This window comes from Elephas maximus, chromosome 17, assembly GCF_024166365.1.
Source record: "Elephas maximus indicus isolate mEleMax1 chromosome 17, mEleMax1 primary haplotype, whole genome shotgun sequence".
In the NCBI taxonomy this organism is placed as follows: Eukaryota; Metazoa; Chordata; class Mammalia; order Proboscidea; family Elephantidae; genus Elephas; species Elephas maximus.
In genome coordinates, this window is record NC_064835.1 from 5855882 (window position 1) to 5870861 (window position 14980).

Consider the following 14980-nt stretch of genomic DNA (forward strand, 5'->3'; position numbering starts at 1 on the left):
GTCTGTCGAACTCTCCTGGGTGCTTCTTGGTAAAATTGGATCTGTTTTGTCCTCTCCTTGGCCTCAGATGTTGCTGCTGTTAGTTGCCGTCTAGTCCACTCCAATTTATGGCAACCCCATGTGTGCAGAGTAGAAACTGCACCACAGTCTGTGACCTTTTGGAAGCAGATCACCAGGCCTGTCTTCGGAGGCAACTCTGGGTGGGTTTGAACCTCCAGCCTTTCAGCTAGCAGCCTAGTGCTTCACCACTGCACCACACAGGGACTCTGGTCTCACGTGTAGCAGTGGGTAAAGCAGTAGGAAGTACCCCATTCTTCTAGTTCTTGTACAAGACCAGGAATGGATGCTTCTTTGGCAGTGATCCGTGGGAAAGGGGACAGTTTACACTGTCAGAGGATCCAGGGGTGTGTCTCCATCAATGCCAATCTCCAGCACCCATGCTCTCTAGCTCCCTTCCTCCTGCTCACCTGCCTGAGAGATGGCTGCAGAGCCCCAGGTAGGGAGAGCACCTGCCTTCTGTCCAGGTAGAGCAGCAGCAACCTGTCTTTTCCTTTCCCTGCAGGAAGCTGCACAGTGGGATGAAGACATACGGGTGTGAGCTCTGCGGGAAGCGCTTCCTGGATAGTTTGCGACTGAGAATGCACTTACTGGCTCATTCAGGTAGGCGGAGGTGCCCTGATGGGCCCATCTGGGTACAGGCAACCACCTCCCATCCCCTCCTACCCCCTACTCAGAGCCTGCTATGACATGGATGTCCCCACTGCTGGCCGGGGCCTTGGTCCACCTTGTTCCGTGGAACAGTTGGCCAACCTGGATGCTCCCTCCAGGTTCAGGAAGCAAAAAGGCTATCCCAACTGTGTGACTGTCCGAATGAACCCATCCGCACGCTCCTGGGTTTCCCAGGGCACCGTTGGCACCCAGTGCCCTGTGTGATCTACCTTCCAAAGTAGACTGCAGTTTCATTAGCAAAACAGTTGTGGAATTAGGTTCTCACTGTCTAACGAATCTGACTATTGGGTTCACATTATACAGGAGCCTTTAATTAAATAGATAGAGAAAGGTTGGAACACAAAGCTAGTTAGAGCATGCTGGTTTTTTGTTTTTTTTTTTTGCAAGTTAATGTTATCCAATTCTAGTGGGGTTGGCTGTGTGGCTGCTGGTATTTTTGCCCATGTTTTGACTGGAGGATTCAGGCAAAGCAAGTCTGCCCCATAAGGTGTGGAAAGGGGAGAGGTGCCAGCCATCCAGCATGCCCAGCAGTCCTCAGTGGAGAGAAGGATGTAGGAAGCCTGATACTGCTGCTTCAAGGCTAAGGGCTTGCAGAGGCCTCACCCCTTCCCTGCCAGGGGAGGTGCTCTCTTCCTTCCAATTCTCCTGCCTTCCAACCTTGGAGTCACTCTGTTGGGTGAGGGAGGAAGGGTTATCTTCTTGAATGCTGATCAGAAGAGGGAAAAACGTGGAACAGAATTGCATATTCTCAATGAAATCCAGACTTTCTGGAGCCTTTGAAGCTGGATAAACCCTGAAACTATTGCCCTGAGATAATTTTTAAACTTTAAAGCTTAAACCAAAACTATCCCCTGAAGTCTTCTTTGAACCAAAAAATTGTTTATCTTAAAAAGTACGTCTTAGAGCGCTGTGTTCCTTTAAAAGAATTATCTATGTGAGGTCAAATTGACAACGGCAACTCAAAGCGTTAGATGAGATGCATGGGGGTAGTGAGTTTAAGATAATGGTGGTAGAATAGTTTGGGAAAGGATAATGAGAACGGTAGCACACTGCTTCTACATGTTCTTTCCCTGTGTGGCCTCAAACACCTGACCTTGGCAGGTAGCTTAGTGTTTATGAAAGGGCGTGGGCTTTGGGGTTGGACAGATTTGGGGTTGAAATCCTGTTTGCAATATAACTGTGTGTCCTCAGGCAAATATATCTTCTGAGCCCCAGTTCTGCATTTGTAAAGCGCAGGTATTACTAAACTCCTGTAATTTCTTCTTTTTAGGATTAAGTGAGAGGATATATGTTAAAGGCATACATACATAGCACAATCCTTGGCATACAGTTGATGTTTCATAAATGTTGGTTGCTTTTGCTTCCACCTTCCACTGTTTTCTGCACTTCTGAAGCTGTCGCCCTGGGGCATGTCCCATCATCTAACTCCAGAAGCTTCCGGTCTGGCTGGCTGTCTCCACTATGCCCACGCCCCAGTGCATCGTGTGTACCATCATGTAAATGCTACTGGGTAGTTTTTTGTGCTTCCGCTCACCACTGTCTTGCTGTAGGTCCCATGTTGGATGTTGTCTGCCTTCCTAGCCTTCATGGCTCTTCTTAAAAGTGCCCTAACTACTCTCCCTCTCTTCTCATTCTTTGGATCCAGGGACCTGACCACACCAGGCCCTGTCTGACCGCCCTGTCCTTATGTCTCGGTGTGTTCTGTGCCTCCTTCCCATGGAGTCTCCATGCCTTGCTCTATGGAGCCACATCCATCTGCCCACTGGCCTCACCCTGGCCCGGAGGCCTCACCCAGTCATCCCTGTGTTTGGCATCTGCTCAGGACTCATGTACTCTTTGTGTTCTGTTTTAGTAACTGGCGCCTTGTATCTTCTTCAGCTTTGCTCTTTGTTTAGAGTTCAGTGTGTGGTTTGAACCTACTCCTCCAACCCAAGAGCAGAGTCTGGGTCCTCCCTGCTGTCTCTAACCATGTGGTGCCAAACACTTAGATGGGGGTAATACACTCTCAGCCTATTGTTAAAGCTCCCTTGCCCTCTCTGTAACTCAGTCCCAATAAGCATTATTTCTCATTACTCAGAGCTTGGTGGCTTGTTCACTCCATTCCCTCTACCTGGAATAGCCCTTCCCAGTTTTCTCATATCCAGATCTTTCCAGTCCCTTCCACAGTGTCATCCCCCTTCCTCTGGGTGCTTGAATTCCTTTATCTGATGTTATCTTTAGGCACAATCTTTCTTCTTTGTGTTATGGTTATTTTTGGATTTGCCTTATCTCCCCTACTTGGGAGGCAGGGTGATAGAGTGGAAGAAATTTAGGCACCCACCTCCGACAGTGTGATCTTGGAGAAGAAACATAAGCTGTCTGAGCCTCAGTTTCCTCGTCTGTGAAATGAGAATTTGTACCTACTTCAGAGAAGTTGTGAGGCTCAGATTTGATTCATAATAGGCTTTCAGGAAATGTAATTTCTCTTTCCTTCTCTTTTGCTAAGAGACGATAAGCTACTTGGGGCCTAGCCTAGGCTAGCTATCTGGCACATTCTTGGAGTCAACAAATATTTGTTGAGTATAAAGCACAGGCATTGCTAACATAATTTTTTTTTTTTCTAAGAATTAAGAGAATATGTGTTAATGGCATATACAGCATAGTCTCTGGCATATAGTTGGTGTTTCATAAATGTTGGTGGCTTCTGCTCCCACCTTTCTAGAAGCCTACAGGGTCCCTGCAGTCCCCTGCCTGGTCTCTCCTGCAAGAGGAGCTGTTTAGGCTCTGTCCCCGGGCTCACTGGGGGCCAGCCAGGAGCCCACTGGCCCACGTCACCCCCCTCTTCCTGACAGTGTGGCCAGCCATCTCCTGTGTGTGCTTCTTCAGCAGTGTTCGTGGGGGTGGGGAGGGACAGGTAGATAGGAGAGGAGCTGTTTACATGTTTTAGGGTGGGCCTGGAGTCCCCAGTTCAGACAAGATGAGGGGCTTTGCACCCCCACCCTGTGGAGCCTCGGGTTCCCTGGGAAGGTACATTCAGAACCCAACTAGGATGCCACTTGAAGTCCCCATGGTCTCACATAGGAGTTTTCCCTTTCAGTGCCTGTCTTCTTGGCTAATGAAGGTTGGTTGTGCCCAGTGATTTGTCCTTGCCAATGCCCTTGTAAAGGAGGATTTGCTGATGGGGGAGGTATGCTGAGTCATAATAGTGTTTTAATGTGCCCTTGCAGATAGCTCATAGCCTGGTATTTCCACTTTCTATTTTTTTCTCTTTCTATCGTCCCGCATACCTCACACCTCTGTGCTGGAATGACTTGAAAATAGGATTGCATGAAAGCGCTCAGTGAGGCTAGGACACTTCCTGAGTGGTTTGACCCCCTGTTAAAACAGTGAAGGTCCTGGGGCTTTGTTTGGGAGTTAGGGTTGGAGGGCTGGGCTGGTTGGTGCCAGGTTTTCCTTCTGATTCCAGAAGCAAAAGTCGGGCTTTACACATTCTGATTCCTTCCCCAGACGCCTGGTAACAGTGATATGCATTAGAGGAGATCTTTAATTAGACGGCACAAGGTCTTCTTGCTGCTTTGTTTTCGTGAGATGAGGGCTCCATGCAGAGAGCTGACAGCAAGAATTGTCCCTAAAGGTCCGTAGTGCAGACCCATTTTACAGAAGTTAACCAAGAGTTGGAGTACCAGTGCAGAGCCTAAGAGAACAATAGTTGCTCCAGAACCCAGGGGACTGTTTTTTTAAAAGGGGGGAGCCCATGGAGAAGTGAGTCTGGGATCATGGGTCCTCCTGGCTTCCCCCAGGTGTTGTCGTTGCCCTTGCATGGACACGTTCCTGCTGTTTGCTTCTGCTCAGCAGAGCTGAACAGCACTCACTTCCTTGCTAGCTCCGCGTGCTGCTCCCCACCCCCCTTTTGGCGAGCACTGCCTGTGTTTGTTATTGTAGTTCTGGCACTGGGCCAGGCCTGGCTGGGCGCCAGGCTGTGGGTACAGTATGTACAGTGAGTGCTGGGCCAAGTTTGTCATCATACACGATTAAATTTTTTTTTTCTAATCTGATGGGGGTGGATTGGAGGAGGCCAGCGGAGTTTTTCCAATGCTTAAGAATAGGCCACATTGAATTCCGAGGAGATGTTATTTATGAAAGGAATAAAATGTTCGAGCTTGTTTTTCCTTCCCAGCTTTTCCTCCTTTTCGTCCTCCTGTCCTCTTCCTTTCCCTGTCAGGTGAAGTCAGCCTTTATGAGATCTACAACGTGAATGCTTATTTTCGGTGACTCAAATACTAAATTTACTCTCTTAAATCAGTTTTCATTGTGTGGAAATTGACAATTTGTTTAATTAGAAGTTCACCCTGTGGGAGACCCTTCTTAGGGATGGTGCTTTCTCTTTTTCTCCCTCTCTCCCTTTTATTTTTTTCCCCCTATTTAAGACCCTAAATGGTAGTAGTGAATGTTCAGTTTAATTGAAGTTTTTATTTCTGTTTGAATGCGTTAACTAATCAAGTGTTTATGAGATATACCTGATAACAATAAGTTTAAATTAGCAGTGGTTAACTCGTTAACTAATGAGGTTGATCTGGCCATAACCCGAGTTCTTAGAAGTGGTTCTTGGGGCCAGGAGGGTTTGAGTATAGCAAAAGAGGCTTGGGGTAGGAAGGGAGATAACCCCAGGTGCTTTGCAAAGCAGGCCCTGCTGGGTGGTCGTGGGGGGTGACGTTTGAGTATAGGGCTGTGGCTGTGTGAGCAGGCAAGAATCCCCATCTGTGGGGATGTGTCTGAAGCCTCTCTGCCCACCCTTTGCTGCCTTATCCCTTGTGGGGACAGGGCCCTGTAGCATCTGTGGACATGCTATCTCTTTGCTGCTCCTCTTTCTAATTTGTAAGATGATTCCCAGCTCTGGGACATCCACACAGAGACCACAGTCTTAGGCAGTGACCCCAGTTGTTTCTGAGATTTGCTAGTTTAAGATTTCCCATTAGGTAGTATTTCCCACAGCTTGGCTTAAGGTACTGGTGGATTACAAATCAGCACACCCGGAACTACCTGCCCCCTTTTTTTGACTCATGGCATACTATTAGGGGTTTGCATTTTTATGGGGCCTCCTCCTATTCTGGGAGCGTCATTCATTTTTGTAGTCAGTGGATCCTTAATAAGCACTAATTAAGTGTCAGGCTCTGTGTCCTGAACAAAGAAAGGGCCACAGTATTCCTGCCCTCAAGGAGCTTACGCCTAGAAGGGAGATAAGTTTGGCTGTAAAATTATGGTGAAAGGAGACAGCCTATGAAATGTGCCACAGTAGAAGTGCCAAGAAAGAGTTCTCGGAGAGATTCAGAGGAGACCTATATATACTTAGATGATGTGGTATTTTCTTGCTGCTCTGTTTTGATGAAATGAGAGCTGCATGCAGGGAGCTGACAGTAAGAGTGGCCTCTAAGGGTCTGTAGAGCAAACCATTTTACAGAAGATAACCAAGGGTTGGAGCAGCACCTACAGGGCCTAAAAGAACAACAGTTTTTCCAGAACCCTGGGGACCATTTTTTAAAAAGGGGTAGGCCATGGAGAATTGAGTCTGTGGAGAAGAGAGAGCATTCCTTCCAGTTTGTTGGGGAGGATGAGTGAAACTTGAGTAGATGCTGAGAGCAGCATTCTGAGCAGTGAAGGCACTGAGCAGTGAAGGCCCACGTGGTCTGTGGAGATGTCCAGTGTGTAGCTGAGAAGTGTGGGCTCTGTGTGGGAGTGAGGACAGGGGGATTGCTGGGTTTAGAAGGGAGGGGTGCAGCAGGATGGTGGAGGGTTTAAGATGGTTTGCATTTTATCCAGCAGCACTGGAGAGCCACTGTAAATTTGAGTATGGGAGTGACAAGTTGCGTTTTCTGGAATAGAAAGGGCCGTTAGGCTTCTTGCTGTAGACGAGGCCAGAGTATAGGATTGATAAGACCTCCTTGGAGAAATGGAGTGACTGGCAGTCAAGACGGGGGCAAGGCTAGGGCGTGGAGAGGCTGTGGCACCTGCACAGGTAAGGGGCATTGCAGCCTTTCTTTGGGAGTCAGTCCCGGCAGGTGACAGATCTGCTCTGCCCACTCCCCCAGTCCTTGTCTGGGGTACCCTGAGCCTGACTGCTGAGAAACCATCCCTGATACCAGACTCTTCCTCATAGTGAGAGCCATGGGGAAAGAATTAGGTCTGTAACTGGTAGATGTTCTGATTCCAGCAGCAGCGTGGGTTGGCCGTGGCATGTCGTCTGGGGCCTGGGTCACCCCTCTGGCAGTGAAAAGTGATGGAGGTGCTAGAGCCAGAAACCAGACCAGTTCTCTGGTGCTTCCCCCTGTCATGCCTGAGTAGAAGAAAAAAAAACTTCCAGGATGTCCAAGATCTGTGAGTTGTACTTCTGCCTTTTTGCAGCACTTAGAATTCGGTTTCAGAGTTCTTCCTAAAGACAGAGAAGGTGGGGGATCAAGTAGCCTGCCAATTCCCTGGAACGCCTAGGAGAGGCTGGTCCCGCAGCAACGATTAGAAAGGCATCTTAGGATCCAAAGATGGCTTCCTGGGACCTGCACCTTCTTCTGACCTTTGCAGCTCCCTTCTCTCTTTTCACCTCTCCCTTCTGGGCTTAGTTATTTGCTAAAAGCAAGAGACTGGGGGTTATCCAGGCACATGTGACTGCACACCCAATTCATTTACTCTGTGCTGCTCCGTGGAGTTCCTGGGTGGTGTAAATGGTTAACGCACTCTTCTGCTAACCGAAAGGTTGGAGGTTCAAGTCCACCCAGGGATGCTTGGGAAGAAAGGCCTAGAGATCTACTTCAAAAAAAGCAGCCACACATGGGGTTACCATGAGTTGGCAACAACACAACTGGAATGCTGCTCACTCGTCTCTAATGGGTGTCGCCTTTCCCTTCTGGTCAGCTTTGTGTCTTCAAGGTGAAACCAGGAGATAACAAGAGGAGGAGAAACTTCCTTCAGGTTCTTTAAGTACCTCACAACTCCAGAATAGGTGGGCGTGATTGTTTACGTTACAAGGCGGGGGGATCAGATGCGATTTGCTCAGAGGCTGCACATTTTATTAGGTGATGGGGGTGCAGAGAAAAGAAAGGGCAGCGAGAAGCCACTTTCCCCAGCTCTCTCTTGAACACGCTCCTCTCTCTCTCCCTCTTTCTCTCTCCCTACTCTGAATTTGGCCACCTTCCCGAACTTTTTCCCAGAGTGGTGTCGTCACTGGCTTGCCGGCAGGTCTGGATGTTCTGCCAGCATTCCAGAGAGTTTATGATCGCTTGCAGATGCGCCTCCAAGAACACACTGTACCCAAAGCAGAAATTAATGCAGGCTTGACTGCTGTCCAAGCCCATACACGGGAGAGAGGAAAAAGAAAACAAAAACTGTTTAATGCTGTTTATAAATTATACACTGGCTGATGAAAAATACATTTCTTTCCCTCCCTGTTCCATCCCCCCTCCACCCCCCCCCCGCCCCCTTTCTCCATTCTGCCTCAAGAGCCTCAACTGAGACCAGAAGAACATGGTTTTGCTTTTTAGCTCCTGTTTTGGCTGGGATCCGAAACCCCATTGCTGATTCACAGCCAGAGTATTTTTCCCCTTTACCTGATGAAATATACTGATTCTCCAGCTCAGATGGGGTGTTTTTGGTTTTTTTGTTGGGGTGTTTTGACTTTTTTTTTCTTTTTTGGCTAGGGATTTTGTTTACAGAAAGTGGCAGATCCTGGGATGGTGTGGGGTGTGATGCTGGCCCCACGGCACGTAAACCTTCCACACCTGTCAGCCTCGGTGCTGCTAGATGGGTGTACCTGGGTCCCCAAGCCCAGAAGGTTGCACATCAGCCCGGCTGAACAGAGAAAGTTCCAAAAGTTCATTGCAGGCCATTGTATTAAACAGTGTTTTCGCCGCTTCTCCTCTACCCCTTCACCTCCAACTCCTGTGTGAAGAGGGGGGTTAGCGTGTCTCCCCCGCAAAATCCTCATGTCTGTATCTCCATATGGTGCCTTAGCAGGGCTTGGGGAAGGCATTGCATCCACCCCTCTGTATCCCAGCCTCTTCCCTCCCTACTTCGATCCCCCATCCCAATTTATTCTATAAATTCGTTTCCACATTATGTCTATCCATTTACATGGCTTTTGTGTTTTTTAATACTGCTAATGTTTATCATTTGCCCAACAGGCTCGACAGATTTTGCTTCCTGTAGTGCATCGAGGCTTTAGAGCCCCCTTGTTGCTAAGTAGCAGTCTCCCTGTACTGTAATGGGCTGATTTGGTATTCTGTTCAACGCTGTATCTTATTTTTGTATGCAAGACAAAGTGTTTTGATGGAGGACGATTGCAGCAGTGTCTGGAGGCTGTTTGGAGTTTTATGGGCTGTACAGTACACTGTGTGCTCTGTGAACAGAACACAGGCTGTTGAATTTTGGATGGGATTTGTCATTTTTCCCCCTTCGGAGAGGAGCCTGTCAGATAGAACATTACTTTAAGGGTGGAGAAAAGAAAGTGGAAATTATGTAATAACCTTCCTCTCTCTCTTTCTCTCAATGATTTTTCTAGCCCCAAATAGGGTGGTTTCTCCCACACACACCCCCTTTCATACAGCACATGATTTTGTAGGGCTAGCTGATGACGTTCTTCATATGAAATGAATGGTACCTTGGAGAGGAGGATATTGGGACATTTCTCTCTGTTTGTCTGTTGATTCTCCTATTCTCTCTTTTCCTCTACTTTGTTTTCCTCTGCTTTGTTGGCCATTGTTTGGGGATGGATGGGTAATGGGGTTGTAGGGTAGGGATGTTTGCGTGGGATAGACCCAAAATAAATACCATTTTCTTATTTCCAGAGTCTCTGTACCTTCCTTTTGCTTCCCAGACATGTGTCCTGCCAGAAGTGTTCTTAGGTGGGTTTCAAACGCTCTCTTCTCCCCTCAGCCCGGTTCCTGACCTTATAACCTGCCTGTGCCTGGGCCTCAGTCCTCCAGGGCTACGCCTGTGCAATCAGATTCTCATTTTCCCATATATCACAGTTTCTGCAGGCTATTATCCTCCGTGCTCTCTTTGAGGTCTCTGTTGGTGGCAGGTGTTTATTTTTCTGCTTTCCTCTTCTCTCCTTCCATTTTTCTCCAGTCTCCTTTCATCTCACTTCATCTCTTTGTCTCTCTCCCTGTGTCTGCATTGCCTTCATCCCTCTCATGATGCTCCTATGTGTTTTCTGTCTGCCTTCTTACACCTTCATCTGTCTTCGTCACCATCTGTCTTGGTTGGTCTTCTTTCCCTCTCTTTTTCTTTTCCCTCAGAGTTTCTGAGCTTGCAAGTTGAGGGTGGCTGGGGTAGGGAACAAAATGTCACCCTGGCACAGAAGGCCTGGGGAGGTTCTTGAGGGAGTCCCCCAGAGATCCCCAGCACCTGGAACCTCATGTGCTCCTTGTCCCTTGCCTCTTGGGGACCAGAATGAGGCCTCCCTGGCTTGACTCTTGCCATTCCTGAGTCCCTGAATATTAAGTTGAGCAGAGGACAGGCAGGTAGATGAGCAGGGTTAGCTTCTCAGGGTCCTTAGTGGACTTTGGGAAACTCTGGTGGCATAGTGGTTAAGAGCTCAGCTGCAAACCAAGAGGGCTGCAGTTTGAATCTACCAGGCACTCCTTGGAAACCTATGGGGCAGTTCCACTCTGTCCTATAGGGTCACTATGAGTCAGAATCGACTTGAAGGCAACAGGTTTAATGGACTTTGTGCAAAAAATATATATATATATATGTATCTTTTTGGAAATGGGCTCATATAGGACTGTAAGATACACCTGAGTGTAATATACACCAAACATCTTGTAGCTTCATTCACCTGCACCTACCCATTGCCTGGCATAATGCCAGACACATGGAAGGCTTTTGTAAGTATTTGTTGTGTGCCACCAGGGCTCCTTGTTAAATAAGTGAATATCCTGTCACTCAAGTGTTTGTATGGCCAAGGGAGACGTAGGTTTGGTGGGGAGTCTCTGGGTGGTACAAACAGCTGCTAACCCAAAGGTTGAAGGTTCAGGTCCGCCCAGAGGTGCCTTAGAAGAAATACCTGGTCATCTACTTATAAAAGAAAATTAGCCATTGAAAACTCTATGGAGCACAGTTCTACTCTGGCACACGTGGAGTCACCAAGAGTTGTGATCGACTCAGTGGCAACTGGCAGGTTTGATGGGGCTTGAAGCTGACACAATTTTGGGTGTCCTCTCTAAGAAAAGGATGACAACATGATGAATATTAAGTATTAGCACCCCTCCCAGGAAAGGGGCTGGTGCACATAAGGGGCCCTGAAGCATCAGCTTTATTAGCTTCAGGGAGAATCGGCCTCCAGGAACCACCGTGAGGAGCTGCCAGTTGAAGGCCCCACAGTTGGAGCAACTGAATGGGGAGACTCGAGACGGGGTAGGATGGTGAAATCTCTCAGCTCTGGGGTCCTTTGGAATGTGGGGCAGCAATGCTAATAGTCCTTAGGTTGGCATCCTGCGGGGGCCAGGACAGATCTTCCTTGGCTATGGCAAACTGCCACTGGTCAGTGGGCCTGGAAACCTCCAGAAGCATTTCATATTCTTTTCCCATGAGGCTTGGAGTCCCTGGATGGTATAAACAGTTAATGTGCTCAGTTGCTAACAGAAAGGTTGGTGGTTTGAGTCCACGCAGATGCACCTCGGAAGAAAAACCTGGTGATTTACTTCCAGAAAATCAACCATCAAAACCCGTATGTAGCACAGTTCTACTCTGACACACTTGGGGCTACCGTGAGTCAGAGCTGACTGGGGGCCACCTGGTATTCCCAGTAAGGCGGGTTGATACGGATAGACTCTAAATCTCATCTCACCCAGAACCTCCAGGTGGGTGGGTTCATACTAGTCAACATGGTGGCCATCCTGGCCTCCACAGTGACCTTCAGTGGCACTGGATGGAACTGCGTAATGCCCACACCTCTGCCAGGTGCTCCACTGCCTTCCCAGGGTCTCTGCCTCCACCTGTGGCTTTGGTTTTCCTTCTTCCCTAGACAGTAGTACTGTGAGTCTAGCTGAGGCACAGGACAGAGCTCTCATTGTGTGTGTGTGTGCGCGCATGTGCGTGTGCGTGTGTGTGTGTGTGTGTGTTATGTATGTATCTTGGAGAGGAACAGGAAGGTTAAGGGTCCCAGAGGAGATGGGAAGTGCATGCAGAGGTGGCCTCGGGGTCTGTTCTGTAGAGCTTGCAGACTCTGTTCTTTGGGGTTGGTGGAGGAAGTAGGATTGGACAGTTCATTAGGTAGGATGGTACTTAACTTGTAGGAGGGTTTTTTTTTTTATGGAAAAGCTGCAGTTGTGTTCTGAGAAATAAGGAGTAGAGTCCTAATCAGACCATTTTGTGTGTGTGTGTGTGTGTGTGTGTGTGTGTATGCGTGTGCGCACGCACACACACACGTGTGAGAGAAAAGATTTGAGAAGGAGCATTTACGTGAAATACTCAAAATTGTTCCTTTGCTGTAATGGCCCTGCACAGACCATTACCTTGCAGATTTAAAAACGAAATGAGCTCATCATATCTAGTGACTTATACTGACATTCATGCTTGATTGCAAAGCCTGCTTTACCTTTGAATTTCAACTTCATTGTTATTAATTCTCGGATGTTGATGATGGTGTTTTCTTTCTCGGCTTCCACCATCGATATGCTTATTTTGTGTTATATCCGTGAATATTTTTCAACAGGAGCCCACTAAAGAGCCTTTTTATTTAAAAAATAGCCCCAGCACTTCTAGGGCTGAGTCGGGAGTGTCTGAGGTATCCAGTGGGTTGACTTTGGAGGGTGCCGAAGTTTGCATTTTTTAATTTAATAGTTTGAGTTTCATATGAATGATTCTGCGTTCCGTGCGGTACTATGCATTTTCATAACTGTCTCTTCCACTTTGGGTAAAGGCAGGGAGGGAAAAAATAACAGCAGCAGCATTCTGTGGGCAAAGGAAGAAAACAAGAGAATGGGGCAGAGAACAGGCTAAATTTAAAATTGTAATTGGCTGACTTCCACTGGCTTGCGGGTGTTTTAATGACTCATAATAACTTCATTTAAAACCAGCTGAGCAGAAAATAGATTGGAGAGGAGCCTCGGGCCATTATGGATTTGTTTTTTTTTTTTTTTTTTTTTTGACAAGCTCGGTTTTCAGCAGCCAGGAAGGCTCTCAGAGAAGGCTTGGCTGTGTTCTCCTTCTCTCTCTGAGGGTTGGTGGTCTGCCCGAGAGAGATTGTATAGAAGCCATGGCTGTGTGTGTGTGTGCGTGTGCGTGTGCGTGTGCGTGTGCGTGTGCGTGTGTGTGTTTAACCCCCCTCTTTTTTTTTTTTAACTGATTAAAAATAGATGCCTCGAGGTATTATTTTAGCATCTGTGGATTTTTTTTCTTTTTTTTTTTTTTGCAGTTTTGATGTGGTAACTAGAACATAAATAAAATCGTTTTTAAAATTACTGAATTGATTAGGTAGTAAAGCAACTACAATGCATAAATTTCCTTTGCTGTTTGGTTTTTTCTAGCCCTGATCCATATTTGTGGGGTAGTTCCCTTTTTTCCCAAACCCCTCCTCCTCTCCCCCAGCAGCCCCTCCTTCCTTTGAATGGGGATCCTTTCCCTGAATGGCAAGATTCTTTTATCATCCTGACAACAGCTAAATGATTTCTTTTTTTTTAATCTCTAGGATTCTGATAGTATTGGCTCTGTCCAGTTACCAAGTCAGCTCCAGGAAGCATGAGTTTTGAGAGTTGCCAGAAAGGGCTCTTACCTGCCTCTAGTTGTTTTACACGGATCCGGCTTGTTTGCCATGCTTGGATCCATGTCAGACCTGGGAGTGTTCTTTTTTCTCTTCTCTTTTCAAAGTCAGCAGACTCAACCATAGGGTGCGTCTGTCTGGGCAGGACCAGAGGCCGGCCATCTGATCGCTCTGCACCTTTTAAAAAAGCTACCCCTTATTTATGGCACCTGTCATCTTCTTTGTGTCATAGCTATTTATTTGCTCATTCTTTCTCGACGACTAGACTCTCGGCTTCTTGAGAACATTTGATTTGGTTCTGCGTCCGTGTGCTACCTGGAGCCCTGGTGGCGCAGTGGTTAAGAGCGTGGTTGTATACCAAAAGGTCTGCAGTTGGAACCCACCAGCTGCCCCTTGGAAGCCCTATGGGACAGTTCTACTCTGTCCTATATGGTCGCTATGAATCAGAATCGACTTGACAGCAGTGAGTTTACCTCTATGGTATTTATAACTCAGCTGTTTTTTTGAAAAAAGGAATGGGTGAATGGGCAGGTGTGTAGATGGGCGCATGGTAGGGAATAGGCCCTGAGAGCTCGCCGATTCCTTCCAGGCCTGGGAGTCAGCAGTCTGCCCTAGACGACGAGGGAGGAAGACAGGGTCCTTATGGGTATCCTGCTCCTTTGCATCCCTGCAGCCTAGCACATAGCAGGCGCTCATTAAATATTTGTCAAGTGAATGAATGGCTCAGGATGGATGGTGGAGATGAGGGAAGGAGGTAAAGGTACTTGTACTTATTGGACACCTTCAGTGTTCAGGCACCAAGCTTGGTGCTCTGCGTATGTGAAGTCACTTAACCTTGGAAGGTAGGCACACTGATTCCGCTTTGCAGATGACTACACCAGGGCTTAAAGAGTTGAAATAACTTGCCTAAAGTCCTACAGCTGGGAAGTAGTGCAGCCGGAGTCAAGCCCAAGGCTCCCTGTCCCCCACACATTTACTTTCTAGGATTCCACACTCGGCTGTACCTGGCCCCTGGGCTAGTGTTGTGAGAGTGCCCCATGGCTGCTGTTCTCTTTGTGGAGATAACTGGTATGTCAGAGACTGGAATTAGGGAGGGTTGTGAAGGGCCTGTCCTCCGGGGTCCTGGGGGTGGGGCGGGGCTGCACAGTAATTGGCTCGAGTGCCTTGTACCCGGGCCACCAGGAACAGGTGTGTGGCCTTAGAAGTACGTGTTCAGTTGTAGCTGCCGTTGTGGCTGGGATGTATCTTCACCTTGTAGGGCGGGGGTCAAGTAGTCAGCAGGTATTGCTGGGTTGGTATGAGGTTCTCCCACCCAGGGGAGAGTTGGACTGTGTCATTTCCCCTGCCCCTCCTCCCCACAACCAACCCACGCAGAGGAGGGGCAGGAACAATGCCTGTGGTCCTTCCTGCATGATGACCCAGTGGGTGTTATGGTCCTGAGGGGAGGCACTCTGTGATGTTGAGTGATGCAGCTGACCAGTGCTGCACCCCAGAAAGTTGGAACCTGTGACCGATTGGTTG

At 48.0% G+C, this 14980-nt stretch overlaps 1 protein-coding gene across 4 annotated transcripts in view; it reads left to right on the forward strand.

Moving 5' to 3' along the window:
* The window catches only part of LOC126060831 (zinc finger and BTB domain-containing protein 16-like), a 130503-nt gene that overhangs the window by 14439 nt on the left and 101084 nt on the right, over positions 1-14980 (forward strand). For all 4 annotated transcript variants that reach the window (XM_049857178.1, XM_049857179.1, XM_049857176.1 and 1 more), the window contains one exon: positions 563-660. In XM_049857178.1, the coding sequence (XP_049713135.1) occupies positions 579-660 (82 nt within the window). In that variant the 5' untranslated portion in view covers positions 563-578. The remainder of the gene's footprint in view (positions 1-562; positions 661-14980) is intronic.